General features: G+C 46.5%; 1 protein-coding gene across 1 annotated transcript in view; it reads left to right on the top strand.

Moving 5' to 3' along the window:
- The window catches only part of GRIK4 (glutamate ionotropic receptor kainate type subunit 4), a gene marked incomplete at both ends in the record, with an annotated part of 286,472 nt that overhangs the window by 232,705 nt on the left and 37,033 nt on the right, over positions 1-16,734 (top strand). Inside the window, one exon of the mRNA XM_080929959.1 lies at positions 9,189-9,302. Within this exon, the coding sequence (XP_080786085.1) occupies positions 9,189-9,302 (114 nt within the window). The remainder of the gene's footprint in view (positions 1-9,188; positions 9,303-16,734) is intronic.

The raw sequence follows: 16,734 nt of genomic DNA, 5'->3' as shown, positions 1-16,734 counted from the left end.
CAGAGACCCTGTCTCTCGATTTGGAAGGCAAGGAAAGGCCCCCAAAGCTGTCCTCTGACCTCCACACACTTGCCACGCCACTCATAAGCCTGTACTCACACACACACACACACACACACACACACACACACACATACATCATACATCATGAAGAGAGAGAGAAAAAAAAAAACATACTGAGAGAGATAGACAGAGGGACACAGAGAACGAAGTGCTCAGAGAAAACAGATGTTTACTTTGAGTGCAGCACCGTGTGCTGGCAGGACTTTGGTTTACGAGCATGTCTATCTGACCACAAAGGGCAGGAAGGAGCACAGTGAACAGAAACCTGTCAGGAGACAGCAAAAATTAACACCGTCTTCCCAGCCCCCTGACCCAGCTCAGACCCTGTACCCTATGGCTTCACCCTCAAACAATGAGCTAGCCCCTTCTCCCCACAGCCTGCAATCTTTCTTTCGATCTGTCTTCACAGGCCAGTAACTGAGCCCTGTGCCCAGCCAAGTAAATATTTCATGGGGATTTTAATTTAACTCTAAGGGAATCCATCCAACCCTGAGAATAGACTGTCACCTCGAGAAATAGCACCAGAGACGACTTGGACCTAGGGATGACATTGCCACTCCCCCGACGAATGCTAATGTGTCTCTGGCATCTGCTTCCCTGGCATCACTGTGATAGGCTAGGCCCAGTGAATAACCTTGCAAAGGGTGGCTGGGGCTTTCTCTAAATGGAAGCTTAGGAGGAGCAGGCTTAGGGAGGAGGCTGGGAAGGTAGCTGTACAGGTGAGCAAACTGAACATAGATTGTGTGTGTGTGTGTGTGAGAGAGAGAGAGAGAGAGAGAGAGAGAGAGAGAGAGAGAGAGAGACAGACAGACAGACAGACAGGCAGGCAGGCAAGCAGGCAGGCAGGCAGAGACAGACACACACACACATACACACACACACAGAGAGAGAGAGAGAGAGAGAGAGAGAGAGAGAGAGAGAGAGAGAGAGACCCTATATACATGTGACTAAAACTAGACACGATTATATTCCCTTATTCTCCACCTCATATATTTATTGGTTCTAAAACAAAGGAACAGCGAAGGGATGAGCTCCCGTCTACTCACTGGGCAAGGACACCAAACATTTTGCAGATGCCATGTGACTGCTAAACAGCTTCCCTGACCACCCCTGGTGGGCTGAGTGGGCATCCCTCCTAATGATGCAAGCAGGAGAACATGTTATCATGGTGTCTAAGTGATGACTTCCCCGGGCACACAAGAACCAGCCGTGGCATGAAGTCCCTGGCTCCTTCAGAGCCCTTTCCTCCCTGCTTCTAGACTCCAGTTGCCTGGACATCTGCATAGATGGCAATGGTGGGAGAAAGGCCTGCGGGTGAATAGATTGACAGAAGTGTGCACTTTCTCCGCAGGAATGGGTAGAGAGGCTTTGCTAATTTACCTGGCTGAGCAGCAGAGACTTGGCAGGGAGAGCCCTGGGGTGGGAAGTGAGAGGAAGCTTAGCCACAGAGCAGGCCTTGTGGTTGGCTCCTGGCTTAGCCCAGACCTGCCTACTCCCATCCCTTTCAGAAGTGCAATTAGCACCCTGCTGACAATTGCTCTGACCAATAAGGACCTGGGTCCCCTGCTAATGCTATCCTGGGTGTTAGGGGTTCATGATTAGGGAGTGGGGTGTGCGCCCTCTAGTGGAGAAACTGAGGCTTCAAGTCCCTTGGCCTGATGAACCAGGACTTGGGTCTGGTCAGAATCATGCATATACGGGTTTCCTGAAAAAAACTAGAAGTCCCTCCCATACCAGCCATTTGTAAGAAACCAGCCTGGTTCAACTGTAGGCAAGAAAGAGCTTGAGCGTAGCCCGTGTTTAGGAGGTGCCCACCTGCCCCTGAACTATATTAGTTGTCCTTAGAGGCTGATTATGTGCCCGCTTGTAGAACACTGACCAGGGAAAGTGCAACGGTAAGAAGACAGAGTCTCCGATCGTGAGGGTTTGAGCATGTGTGTCTGATGTTAGTTAGTTTTCTTAAGCTGTGTGAGCTTGAACAAAGGACTAACCTCTCTGGGCTTAGTGCTAAGGGTGACTCTGCCGTGTCGGTTCCATCTTAAAGAGGTTAATGCCTGCTTCAAGAAACTGTAGTCCTGGGACAGTAAGACCTATGAGTGGCAACCTGAGGGCAAGAGTAACGGCCAGAGACCCCATCTGCACAGTGACTGTGGCCTGGCCTGTACTCTGCAAGGACGTCCCACTTCCTAGAGGCCATGAATGGAGGAATTGTCATTGTCCCCACTTTGCCAGGGGAGAACTGGAGACATGAGAAGTTAAGGTCCCATCAGCAGCCGAGCTGAAAAGGGCCCAGACACTGCTCTAGTGGGCCTAGCAAGAGCGGCTCTGCCTTCTCTCTTTCTGCGACTGGGAGGTGAGAGGGCTAGCTCCTGGAAAGACGGGCAGGAATGGTGTGGGACGGGGAAATCTTGGAGCGGTCCTGAGGGTGGAGGGGTTGATGACTGGTTATTCACACATTGATTATGTAACTGGATGAGTACTTGATGTGCTGGGGAGGGGGCACAATGCTGGATACTGGCTGCACTGGCCGGATGGACGGAGTGGGTGGGAGTCCCAGCAAACCTGCTTTTCCTGCTCCCCACACACCTCCCCAGCGGGGTCCGAGGGAATGTAGAGGGTCTCTCTATATAATCCTGGCAGACCTGGAACTCACTTTGTAGACCAGGCTGGCCTTGGACAGGAAGAGATCCACCTGCCTCTGCTTCCCAAGCACTGGGATTAAAACTATGCAGCCAGCTCACAGGAGACTTCTCAAGAGAAAGCACAAAACAAGGACACTTGAAGGGTCACTGATGTAATTCCAGTACCTAGGAGGCTGAGACAAGAGGATTGTGAGTTCAAGGGCCGCCTATGATACATAGTGAGATCTTTGTCTATATATATATGTGTGTGTGTATGTGTATATGTGTGTGTGTGTGTGTATAAAAACCCAACAGCCTCATTGTCATGGTAATTTTTTTTAGAAAAAAAACAATGTTAATGACCATTTGTTAAATTTACACTATATGCTAAGCACTGTGCTTCATTCATGGATGTACAATCTCACATAGCCTTAAAGGATCCCAAGTTGGCCATTGTTATCTCATGGTAAGGAAGTGGGTATGGGGAAGCTATGAGGGCTTCCTAAAGTCACAAGGCCAGCCTGGTCTAAAAGGAAGTTCCAGGACAGCCAGGATTATATTGAGAGGCCCTGCACACTCCCCACACCAACCCTGAAAAAAAAAAAGGCAGGTTTGCTGGGACTCCCACCCACTCCGTCCTTCCGGCCAGTGCAGCCTGTATCCAGCCATTGTTCCCCTGAGCACATCAAGTACTCATCCAGTTACATAATCAACATGTGAATATCCAGTCATCAACCCCTCCCTCCTCAGGCTGGTGCTGAACTTGAACCCAGTTTGTTGTGATTGACACAGGCTTGTGGTAGCCGAAGAGAGGACTGGTCTCAAAGTCCCTTCCCTCACACAGAATGTCAGTCCTTTCTACAACCTTACCGACCCTGGTTTAAGTGCTCTGTTCTCTTCAGAGACAATCTACCCAAGGAATGAGGGCTTTTGTGATGCTCAGCACCATCTTGCTCTGAGCATCGCTTCCTCCCAGAGCCTTCCAGAGATAGGAGATAAAAATGACAGAGTCAAGGAAAGAGAAGGAACAGACTGGGCTCAAAGAAGCATAGGGAGCTGAAGTACAGGGCCACATGACTTCCTGGGGCAGAAGCTGAGACTTGTGTAAAAATGTCAGAGGGAAGAAAGTTCTAGAAGCTGGTCAGAGACAGTTGAGAGAATTTGTAAGGTGCTGGAGGCAGGGCTGGAGGCGGGGCTGGGGCAGGGTGGGGGAGGGGCTGGGGCAGGGTGGGGGAGGGGCTGGGGCAGGGTAGGGGAGGGGCTGGGGCAGGGTGGGGGAGGGCCGGGTACACCACCTATTCTTTCAGAGAGGTTCAGAAAAGGATATGGGGAATGTCTACTTTCCAACTGGCATCTGTTTCCCCAAAGATTCCCAAAGAGTGGGGGTGATGTGAGGTCTGTGAGGGTCCCCATATGGACCACACAGGGAAGCACAAGGTCACTGTGGAAAGAGGGGAGGGGTTAAGTCGTCAGGGACCTACTAGAAAGCCTGCCACTCACTATGAGCTCAGATTTGTTTCCAAGGCCTTTTAAGGTGAGCTTATGATCGAGATCAGCAGCAGCCCCATCACCACCAACACCCACCAACAGATGCGGACTGGACCCATGCACAAAACCCACCAATACCCTCTTGCTGACCTTCCCCCTACCGTAGAAAGTGGGTTCCGATTACCCCCACTTGACAGATGAGCACACTGAGGCTAAGAGAAGTGAAATGACCTGTCCAAGGTCACACAGCAAGAGAGTGACTGAGTCCAGACAGGCCTGCCCCACACTAAAGGCTCAGCCAACACACTCAGATATGATACAGCAGCAGCCTACTGTTTTTTTTTTTTACAGCCTCTTCATGCAATCATCTCACTTGATTTGCAAATTTTCTCCATAGGCAGACATTAAACCATAGCCATAAAACTTGTCTGGAGAACATGACTGAGTCTCCATGAGTTAGGGGTAGCTTTCTGGTTGTCCCCGTTCATGCCTCAGGGAAAACCATAGGTGGGGGAGGCAAGTCAGGGCACTAGGAGACCCCACTGGGTGCAAGAGAGAGGATTTTATACAAAGTGGGGCAGTGGCTGTCTTAAAATGGCAACCAAAGTAACTATACCAGCTTTGTCTACTTGGGTTGACCAGGCTCTGTGGCTCTAACAGATGTCCTTGTCATCAGGGATGATGGGAGGGAGACTGTGGGCTCAAGGAACCAGACAGGATTCCTAGTGTGAACATGCTTTCCCTCTCAGCCCAGGCCCAGATCCCTAGAGAAGTGTGGGTCAGCCTGGGTGCTTTGAGCTTTAAAACCAAGCAGGGGTCCCCTTCATGACCCTTGTTAACTCCAAAGAGGCAAAGGGTGGTGGTTTTAGAAGTCACCTCTAGGCCAGCTCCTGCCTGGCCCAGCCTTGTAAATTCCACCAACATCCAGGAGATAAAAGGGGGCATCCCTCAGAGGCAGCCTACAAAGGCTTTCAAAGAATACTTTCAATCAAACCTAAGCAAAAGGGTGAGACCTGATGCTCATGGGAGATACGGGAGATGCGTTTAAACACCTCGTGTGTGTGTGTGTGTGTGTGTGTGTGTGTGTGTGTGTGTGTGTGTGTGTGTTTCATCCCCATCACACGGTGGATTTGTGCTCTCTTTTCCTGTCCCAGAACTCAGCCTGACTCTTGGCTTGATCTGTTTTCCCAACCCTAGGATCCCAGGGTCAGGCCTGAGCCCCACAGTTTCCTTCTCACCCTTTCCAGATCCAGTTTCCTGCAGTTGCTGCCCAGCCTGGGATCCAGACTGTGCCCTGGGCATCTTGTCCTCATGCAAACTACACCATTCCGTCCTGCCATCGCCTCCTGGGGCAGAATGGAAACCAGTTAAAGGAAGTCACGTGACCTCACCCAAGGCAGAAAACCTGGTACCAGTGGCTGGGAAAGCCAGGGAGCTCTCTGGCTAGACCCCTTTCCCATTTCTGTGGAAGAAAAGCTTGCCAGGATCACAAGGAGGTTGGGGACCTGCTGTGACAAGATTCTGATTGATCCCCTAATCTCCCATCCAGTGCTCCCTCCCATGGATAACATAACCTTTCACCCCACCACAAGACCCTAGGCTGCCATGTACCCATGTTACACCCCCCCAGCCTCCACCATTAGACTCTCTAGCTGTCATAGAGCCCCAGCCCCCTGGCTTGTTAGTGTGTCTTCATGGCACATTATCTCCTCATCTGAAGGTTGCTTTATAGCCTAATGTCTTTTTAACTAAGGTAAAAGAAAATGAACACACATCTTTTGGAATAATCTGATCCCACGTGATCGTGGCTGGCACCCCGGGGTGCACTGAAGCCAAGGTAGATAATTACTCTTCTATACTGAGTCAATTAAATATAAAAAACAGCCGCCACCAAACCTCTTGCCTGTTTCTTGTAGCTTGCTGCTGCTGCTGCTGCTGCTTCCCTTTCCCCCCATCCCAAGCCCCTCCACAACTTATTTCAGCCTGAGGAGGAAGGAAAGAAAGATGGGGTGAGAGGCGCCAAATCAGCTTTGCCAGCCGAAAGGTGGTTTTCTATGTGTGGTCCAATTTGGAGAAGAAATGGCCTGCATGTGCTGGGAGCATGCTGTCTCCACCTACACAGGTGGAGAGGAGAAGGATGTAGCCCACTTCCAGCGCTCTGTCCATATGGACATATGGATTGTTCTGGCATCCATAATGTCTTTGTTGGCCAACATGAGTAAACTCGCAAAATGATTTCCAAATTGTTACCCGAAGTTTGTTCCTTTTACAGAATAGCTGAGTGTGGAAAAAGGAAATCCGGGGTCATCACGATTTACTTTGGCTAATTGATTTGGAGTTCTGAGAAAAGGAAATCGGGAGAGAAAGGAACAGATGCTATGTTTGCTCCTTGCCTGTTTTGTCAACTTAATCATTTTAAAAATTGTAATTAGCGTGCGTGCATGTGCGAGTGCTTGTGTGTGTGTGTGTGTGTGTGTGTGTGTGTGTTTTATGAGTATGCAGTGGCCTGTGACAGTGTGTGCACAAAAGAGGACACTGGTGTCTTATTACATCATTCTCTCCGTATTGCCTTGAGAAAGGGTCTCTCATTGAACTGGAAGCTTATGTTTTGGCTCAGTGGGATCCTGGGATCCATATGTCTCCACCCCATCAGTGCTAGAGTTATAGGCATGCCTGGCTTTTTATGTAGATGCTGTGGATTTCAATCTAGGTAGGCCCTCACACTCGTACAGCAAGCACTCTTAACCCAGTGAGCCATTTTCCCAGTCTCAATCTTAATCCTCTTGTGTGTGTGTGTGTGTGTGTGTGTGTCTATGTGTGGAGGTGAAGTATAGATCAATTTCAAGTCATTCCTCAAGAACTGTAATTCACCCTGATATTTTGAGGCTGGGTTCCCAATTAGTTCAGAGCTCACTAGTTAGGCTAAGCTGGCCAGCCAGTAAGCACCAAGGACACAGGAGGGCATAGCTGCAGGTGCACTGAGATTACAAGTAGGCATCGCTAGTAACAAATTTTAAGCATGGGCACCGGGGATCCAGCTCAGATCAGCAAGCTTGCATAGCAAGCACTTGGTCGGCCAAGCCATCTCCCAGCCTCTTGTTGTCTCAGTGTTTACTTCAGTTGCTTTATTCTAATTATTTCAACTCATGCTCCTCTCCCCTCAGGTCTCAGGGCTGTGCCCCAGGCTGCAGCCCACCCGCACCCACGGGTGCAGCCTTGCTCCTGCAGGCCTCCGAGGCTGCCTTTGTTGTTCTGCATTCAGCTCAGTGTCACTGAGAGTCTGAGGTTCTGAAAGGCCCCCCAGATAGAGATGCTGACAATCTACTAATGAAACCCTACTCTGTCATCCAAGGGCTGATTCACTTTCACAGAAGTATGGAATGAGCCACTCACTTTCCCCTTCTTCATTAAAATGCTCGTTCATCCGCACTCCGTCTGCACTCCAGCCTCTTTGAAAGATGGCTCTACTTGATTAGGGTCTAAGTTTGCTAACCTGTGCTGGGGCATGAATTGAGGATGGGAGACTGGCATAAAGATGTTGAAAGTGAAACTTGATAGATTTACTCTTCCTGAGCCCGAGTCACACTAGCATCTGAATTAGATACTATCTATTGCTGCAACCAAAGGCCTAGCAACAACTTAAAGGTGGTGGTGGGGGGGGGAGATTTGTTTTGGTTCACAGTTAAGAGAAGCAATCCATCAAGGTGAGGTAGATGTGGTAGCAGATGCCTCTGACCCTGGCATGCACCAGAAGCACAGAGAAATAGAAAGACAGACAGACAGACACACACACACACACACACACACACACACACACGAGGGGGAGGGAGGGGGAAAGGAGAGAGAGAGAGAGAGAGAGAGAGAGAGAGAGAGAGAGACGGAGACAGAGAGAGACAGAGAGAGACAGAGAGAGACAGAGAGAGACAGAGAGAGACAGAGAGAGTGTGTGTGTGTCCCTGGACGCCAAACTATAATCCACAAGCTCTACCATTCTGGCCTTGTCTTCTAGTTAGGCTCCAAAGGTTCTGCAACCTCCTTAAGCCAATAGAGACCCTATGTTCAAGCACAGGAGCCTGTGGGAAAGGGGGATGTTCACATCCAAAGAATAACAGTGTCCTACTTTCTTTACAGTGGTTTGGCAGTCATCAAATGTGTGTGTACATGCATGCGTGCTCCGGGTACCCAAACCCACTCAGGACTAACGGCCCTGTGAACACTTCACTTTCCTTCCTGATTTTTTTTTTTTTTTTTTTTTTTTTTTTGAGGAAATATTTGAAATACATTGTCTGGGTAATAAACCTGACTCTTAACAATTTTGCTCTTAAATATTAAGATATAGGTTAGAATCAATCACTATGAACACAGAATCCTATGTGCAGCCACAAAGAATGTGACCCTGGGCTCTGGGAAGAGTCAGGAGTTCACATTTTAATTGGTTCAGTTGGGTAGTGTGGATGAGATCCGTGACTGCAGAGGCTGTGTTTTGAGCGTTATGTTCTAGAATTGCTGTGAGAACTGAATACTCTATTCACTGCACATGTTGGTTTTTGGATGAAACAGTGGAGTCCTAGGGAAGCACACTGACTAAGCTTGATCAGTTCTTTACTTAGGCAGAGTACAGGCTAGAATCTGGCTCTGGGCTTTTCCACAGCCCCAGGTATTGACTTGTGGACAATAGAAAAGGGCTTTTTATCAGGATGGATTTAAATCAAATCCAAGGAAGAATTTCTGACAAAGAAGAATATTGAGGAAGCTTGCCCAGAAGGTCTTCTTTCCTGGAATGTTTGGAGATTGTATCTGAACCATCTGATTGTGTTCTCTCATGCTTGTAAATTACCTATGAATTCAGAGAGGTCTACCAGTAAGAAAACATGGATCACAGCTTCTACATGGGTCCTTCTGAGAGTGATGGTTTAGATCCTCACAGCCAAGAAGCCTGACCAGAGTGACACTGTTTTCAGCAGGGACAGCCTCTGGTCCTCCCTCCTCTGATAGTTTCTCCCTGTGTCTTTTCAGAAAGCAGATCTGGCTGTGGCGGGCCTCACCATCACAGCTGAACGTGAGAAAGTGATTGATTTCTCCAAGCCATTCATGACGCTGGGAATTAGTATTCTTTACAGAGTTCATATGGTAAGAGACTTATTTTACAAGCATTTATGCCATCAAAGTTATGTGCATGCAAACACCGAGTTATATGGTGATAATGAATGACTCACAGAAATATTTAGATTTTGAGACTTAAATGCAAATGCATTGGGCTATGTTTTCCCTCCATCAGCTGCAGGAACTTACAAACAGAAGAGATGGAAAAGTCCCACTTGGGAGATTTCTAGCCAAGATGGTTTCTGTCTCTAAACAGGGATGGTCAAGAGTGTCACTTGGTACACAGTGTGTCAGTGACTAGCTTCAGTTATGCTCTTCCAGGTGGCAAGGACCAAAGCCAGCATTTTCAGGACTCCTCTGCCTCCAAAGTCCACTGTATTCACTCTGGACATTTTGAGAGTGTGGGACTGTGGGCTTTGCCCTCTCTTGCTTATTGGTGCTGAAGAATACAAAGCAGACAGACCTACACCTGCTAAAGCTGGCCGTTTGCATTCCTTGTTTGTTTGCTCTTACTTTTGTAAAGGATTATTTTCCCTGTCTATGGAAAGCATCATGATGAATATATACAAACACGACAGTAGTCAGCCAAAGATGCACATTGACATCTGAATGTCTTGCCTGGTAGAAAGATCAGGAAAGAGTCACTCTGGCTGTGGGCCGTCAATCAAATGGATCATCACTCTGTGGCCAGCCAATAATGGAAACCTTCATGCCTCCATTATTAGACCAGAAGACTCTTCCTCCCTTCCTTCACCTAAACTACTTCTATGTGTACAGCTGTCATATAGATTTCCCTGGATTCTAGTCACTTTCAGTGGTCATAATTTAACTGTCACACATTCTCCAAGATGTAACCTGACACCATGAGTCACTATGACCATGGCTCTCATTTACTGAGTACCTCTGTGTCCCAGTCACTGTGAGGTAGATTCTAGTGTAGGAAGAAACTGTTTCCCTTTAGAATACATGCTGAAATCCTAAGCCCTGGTACCTAAACATGTGCCTTCCTTGGAAAGAGAGTCCTTTCCTGGGAAGCGTTAAGATAAAATCTTGTAGCCCTGCTCACAAGCCCTCCAGCCTGGCTCTTGGGGGAGGAAACTCCGGGTGTCTCTGCAGCTTCAGCCTGACTCACAGAGAAGCTGCTTTGAAAGAGAAGCAACAGTTTGCCAGTGGAACTATCCCTCTTCCCTGTCAATCTGAATCCCCCACCACTACACCAGGGATCAAAGAGGATATCTGAAGCCATTCTGTACAGGTTTCTACAGGACAGACGTCACTGAGCTACAGAGCATGTCCAGCAGGCTTGACTTATCAGAGATATGCATTTTCTGCTGGCCTACCTGGCTGGGAAAGATGGCCAGAAAAGGGGATAAGAGTTGAGAGTTAAGAGTTACAGACAGAGACAGGGCAGTGAGGACTCCATTAGAACCATACAGCTGATGGCTCTGCCCCTTGTGGAGATAAGAGGCTGTGATCCTCCAAGACCCTATCCTCCCTTGCCCTATTGTGATGAAAACCCTCACTTACTGAGAGCATCTACATCCCAGAAACCTGTAGGGATCTGTGATGTGGACTCTGGTTTGGTGTTGGATTGTGTCCTCTTCAAAGTACATGTTGAAGACCCAATTCCAAAGATCCATACAAATGACCTCACTGGGAAACAGAGTTCTTGCCAGTGTGATAAGGAGGTAAGATAAAGTCATGCTGGATTTGGATAGATCCTTGGCTAATAAACTAGCCAGTGTCTTGGGGGTGGGGGGGGAGAATTTGGCTGAATGAGGTGGGTCATGTTTTAATCCCAGCAGAAGAGAGTCAGAGACATTTCTGTGAGTTCAAGCCCAGTCCTTTCTACCTAGCAAATTCCAGGCCAGTCAAACTTACATAGTTAAGTGTTGTGGTTTTAAAAGCCAAGGATATGTTTTATAGAGCTCTGTGGTATGGTGTGGTACTTCAGTGGGGCTATGCTAAAGCATCCCTCTCCCATGAGATGCCAGTCATACAAAGGGTCTAGTATAAAATAGAAATTATTTGGAGACATGGAAGGGGAGTTAGGGAGTGGAGGTAGAGAAAGAGAGGGGGCAGAGAAGCGGACACAGGCATACACACACACACACACACACACAGAGAGAGAGAGAGAGAGAGAGAGAGAGAGAGAGAGAGAGAAGGGGGGGGAAGAGGCCGACCAGGAACATGAAGAACATGTAGAAAGAGGGGGGAGGGGAAGAGTGGGAGAAAGGAATCAGGAAGAGCAAAGGAGGTCAGAGAGTAAGAAAGGGGGAGAAGCCAAACAGTCCCTTTTATAGCAAGCCAGGCTTACCTGTCTGTTGCTAGGTAACTGTTGGGCGGAGTGTAGAAGGAATACCAACAGTAAGACTTTGCTTTAAGATAATTTTTGAGGGGTGGGGGGTTTGGGCACAGATACACAGGGGAGAAGGCCATGAGGAATCAAACACAGAAACTGCAGGGAGGCATCTCCATGCCAACGAGCATCAGCGATCACCGGCAACCACACAGGTTAGGAGAGATGAGAACCTTCTCCTAGGGGCTTCAGAGAAAGCCAGGCTCTGCTGTCACATCAATGGGCCTTCTATCCTCAATAACTGGGAGAGATGACACAGTTCTGTCATTGTAAGCCTCTCGGTTGTGGACTATGTCTTGGCCATCCCAGGAAACTAACACAGTTGGGTTGTGCTTATTTTAGAAACGAGGACACGGGTATGATCTGTTTGAAAATAGGTCAAGGGCACATGCTAGGAAATCATACATGCTAATTACATGTTAATAAGCCAAAGAACAAGGTGTGAGCTCAGCCTTGCTCACTTCAGGTGAGCCAGCCAAACACCAGCATCTGTGTGGTCTTTGGTAACTTTCTGCAGGGTACACTCAGTCCTTCCCATTGGGTCCTCTGGACTGTTCTCTAAGGGAAAGTGGATGGGTACTAAAACCCCATCTCACAGAGCAGGAAACCAGACTCACACTTGCAGCTGTCTTGGGGAAAGGCTTGAGCTTCAGGCCTCTCAGTCCAAGGTGAGGATTTTGACTTCCAGCCAGCCCCATAATCTTTAGCTTCCTCTCTCCAAGGAACATAATCTTTAGCTTCTATCTCTTGAACTCCAAGGGGGCTTCCAAAAAAAAAAAAAAAAAGGAGACATGCATATTTTTTACATATTACCCTGCTTTGGCCAGCTATAGAAACACAGTTAGCCTATCGCCTTGATTTCTCAATTAATACTGAGGGAGTTGGAACATGGCATTGACTGTTGACCTATGGGCAGCACTGGGGCTGGAGGCACACAACCCTAGGTGTTTCTACCCTCTGGTACACACAGCTGGGATGCTCTGCACAGTATACCACAATGTCAAGTGGCAATTCTGTCCAGTACCATACCTCAGTCACCAGTCCTGTGGGCATCCTAAATAAGATTATCAATTGAATCTTTTCTATCACCTCCCTCACAAATCTGCAGCTGTGTTGGTCCTTTTGCAATACTTCTTGGGAAATCAAGTCTTGTATGTCAGCTTGCAAGAATACAGCTTCTTCAGATGTGTGATTCACCATTAGTCCACGTGTTTTTTAGAGAGGTCTTTTAGAGTCCTGGCAACATCTGTAATTAATTGTCTAGAACTTTTTTTCCATAAAGCACCCCCTTTCAACCTTTGCCTTTGAATCCACTCAGCCTGTGTCCATGTATTTCTGTCCAGATTCCACATTTTATAAGGATTGTGACAGGGATCACCTTAATTCAGTATGATTTTATCTTAACTCTCCATAACACTGGCAAGGACTCTAATTTCAAATAAGGTTGCATAGTCACATATACAAGTCTTGAGCGTTAAGGTTTCAACACTATTTTGAAAGGGTCATAAACCAACCCCAAGAATATAAGAATATAACTTTTTCAATTAGTTTAATGCCATATGGGGGAAAAATGAGGCTTTCTAAAGAAGGAATTTTACCCCAGGCCAAAGCAGAGATATGCCTAAGATTTTAGCCTGTTGATCTTTTGGATTTACAAACTCCTACAGTTATATGAGCTAATCCCTTAAAAATCTATCTAAATATGATAGATAGGCAGATGAATATATGGGTCGATAGATAATAGATGATAATAATAGGTAGATAGATAAATAGATATATTTATATACTCACAGGATAAGAAGATGAAAGAATTATTTAATCCAAGTTTTGTTGCTATGTAGAGACACCAAGACTATGGCAACATTTTTAAAGGGAAATACTTAATTGGGACTGGCTTACTGTTTAGCCTGTTACCACCATGGCAGGAAACATGCTGGCATGCCAACAGACATGGTGCTGGAGAGCTATCTGAGAGTTCTACAGCCAGATTGGCAAGAGGCATGAACGAAGTCATGGGCCTAGTTTGAGCTTCTGAAACCCTGAAGGCCACTTTCAGTGACACACTTCCTCCAACAGGGTCACACCTCCTAATCTGTTAAAGTAATGCCACTCCCTAATGGCCAAGCATTAAATCGGTGAGCCTATGGGTGTGTGTGGGGGGGCATTTCTATTTAAACCACAACATAAATATACAGAAAATTGATATTCAGAAGATAGGTAAGTATAGACAGACAGACAGAAGACTTACAGGGATATGATATGATGTGATATGATATAGCTCTAAAATACATAAATATGTATATACCGATGTCTTCCATCATTTCTGTTTCTCTGGAGAACCCTAACTGACCAGCACAGTCTATCAGACTGGTCTGGAATTCCTCCTCTCTCCAGCCCTACCTTGGAGTCTCGAGTGTGCCACACAGCTGCTCAGAACTAATTTATAATGAGGCAAAACTGAGTGAAATATGAGTTCTGGCACAAACAAGTTACACTGAGCAGACCTGACAGTTTATGCATTTATTCAACAAATATTTACTGAGTACATTCTGCGTGTGAGGCACTATGCTTAGAATGTTCCAGAAACTCAATTGGTGAGAGAACATTCCTAAATTGGCTGAAGCTAAGGAGAGCTAGTAAGAATGCGTGCAGCTGTATCAGGACGCTAGCATCTGCCAGGCAAAGTCTGCCACCAGAGCCCCGTATGAACCTACACGGAGATGCTGCCTTTAAAGCAATAGTGCCGATGTGATGAAATTAAGGTTAAGTAAATAGGTGTTTACTGGTTTGTGAATTTTCTCTGATTGATGGTTATCTTTGAGCAAACGATATGGCTAATTTGTTCTCCTTTATAATGATCTAGAATCTATTTCTTCCCATGTCCATAAGGTTACCTGACTAATGAGTCATTGTTACCGAAAGGTGAGCATCTGCCTGCAGTCAAATCTCTATGCAAACATCAGAGTACTTCACTCAGTATAAGTGCCTAGTCAAGAACTGTTGTTATTTACTTACTCATTTTTAAAACAGAACCACGAAATGCGGATGTATTCCTTGTGTACCTTGTATTAAATGTATGCATTGCATAGTGGAATCCCAGTTAAGCATAACTGCAGAAGCCTCTGGAGAGTTGTCAGAATGGCTCAGTGAGCACAGTGATTGGTGTGTAGGCCTAAGGACCTGAGTTCAGATCCCCTTGGACCCATGAGACACTTGGTGTAATGGTGTAATGCGGTGGTCTGAATAAAAATGCTTCCTAAGGCTCATATATTCGAATGCTTAGTCGCCAGAGAGTAGGGCGGTTTGAGAAAGATTAGGTAGCCTGGCTTTGGTGAAGGAGGATGGTGATGTTTAAAAAGCCCGGGCCAGGCCCAGAGTCTCTTTCTCTGCCTGCTGCCTGTGCAACCCTTAAAGCTCTCAACTCCTGTTCCAACACTATGTCTGCCTCCTTCCCACTGTGATGGTAATGGACAAACCCCAGGAAACTTTAAGCAAGCTCCCAAGTAAATGCTTCTTTTCTAGCTTGTTATGGTCAAGGTGTCTCTTCACAGAAATAGAACACTGACTAAGACAGCATCTGCATTCCAGTGCTGTGGAGGTGGAAACAGGCAAACAGAGTCTCACAGACTAGCCAGTATGGTTGAAACAGAGTTCAAGGACCAGTGAGAGACTGTCCCCAAAACAATCATGGTAAGAGAAGACATGCAATAGTGCATCTGGCCTTCACAAGTACATGTATGAACACACAAAATACCACACACATACTATATAAAACACACACTATACATATCACACATACACAGTACAGACACATCACACATACACACTACAAGTGCACACACTACACACACATCACACATGCATAATGCAGACACATAGAAATATACCTACAAATGCACACATAAACACTATACAATACACAATACAGACACATCACACATACACAGTACAGACACATCATACAGGCACACTTCAAGTGTACACACACACTCTCTCACACACACACACACCCTCGAGAATAATAAGTGGTGGCTAACATGTTTCTAAAACTTAAAGATTATCAGAAACAATTTATGAATTCCCAACACTTTTCAAATTGTTTCACACATAGCTCATTAAACATCCATTACGATATATTCTCTTTATTCCTTACATCACCAAATAAGTTCCTGTTCAGCCATCTCTAAGACCAAATTTGAACACTTCCTGCCAATTGACAAGCCAGCTAAGGAGTCTGGCTTTGGGATGTTTACTGTTGACCCACATTTTGTAACTCTTCATTCCTAGCACCCAAATGACCATGTCTCCTGATGTTTCTAGTGCCTCCCCATCACCTCAGCTAAAAGCTCTGTCTTCATCCTTCCCCTTCCCTCCCTGTCCTCACCTCCTTCCCTAGATAATGCCACTCTAAGCAAGGACTCTTCTCTGAACTCCAGCAGTATATATATTTCACACATGGCTACTCCCTTCCACCTGGTTGGTGAACAGACAATCCACAAGACAGTAGGAACGGGCTTCCTTTCAATAGGATGGGTTTAAGATAGATCTAAGGAAAAACTTCCTGACATAGAAGACTATTAGCAAGCTTGGCCAGAGCATCTGTTGACCTGGGGTATTTGGAGACTGTTTCTGAATAGTCTCATTCAGCAAGCTGGTTCCTCTTCCTCTGCCTCATCTTAGATAATAGTACTTCCATTCAGCGACCTAAGCTGCCTCCCCTCTCCTCGCCCACAACAGTGCTCAAACTCTAGGTAATCTTTATTTTTTTCTGCTTCTCTCTAACATCAGCTGCTGTTACTGCAGTAGCTTGGAGTCTTCTCAATGGGAAAGTGTCTCCCATTCTCTTACTATCACAACCAAACACCACAGTCATCATCAACATTCACTGAGAAATAATGGTGAAAATTCTGGGCTTAATCCTGGTTGTCTGCTGTTGATGCTGGAATGGACAGTTATTAGCCACAGATCACAAGCATCCCAGATGCTTCCATCCTACCGTGTCACTTATGTCTGTCAGCTAATTGGAGATGACGTGAAAGTAGAATGGACTGAGTATAAAGAGTCATAAAGCCAGGCTGGTCTCCACCACTGTTTTTTTTT

The sequence above is a fragment of the Micromys minutus genome (genome assembly GCF_963924665.1).
Source record: "Micromys minutus genome assembly, chromosome: 16".
Lineage (NCBI taxonomy): Eukaryota > Metazoa > Chordata > Mammalia > Rodentia > Muridae > Micromys > Micromys minutus.
The sequence above is the reverse complement of the archived record's forward strand: the minus strand, read 5'-3'. Positions and strand labels throughout refer to the sequence as shown.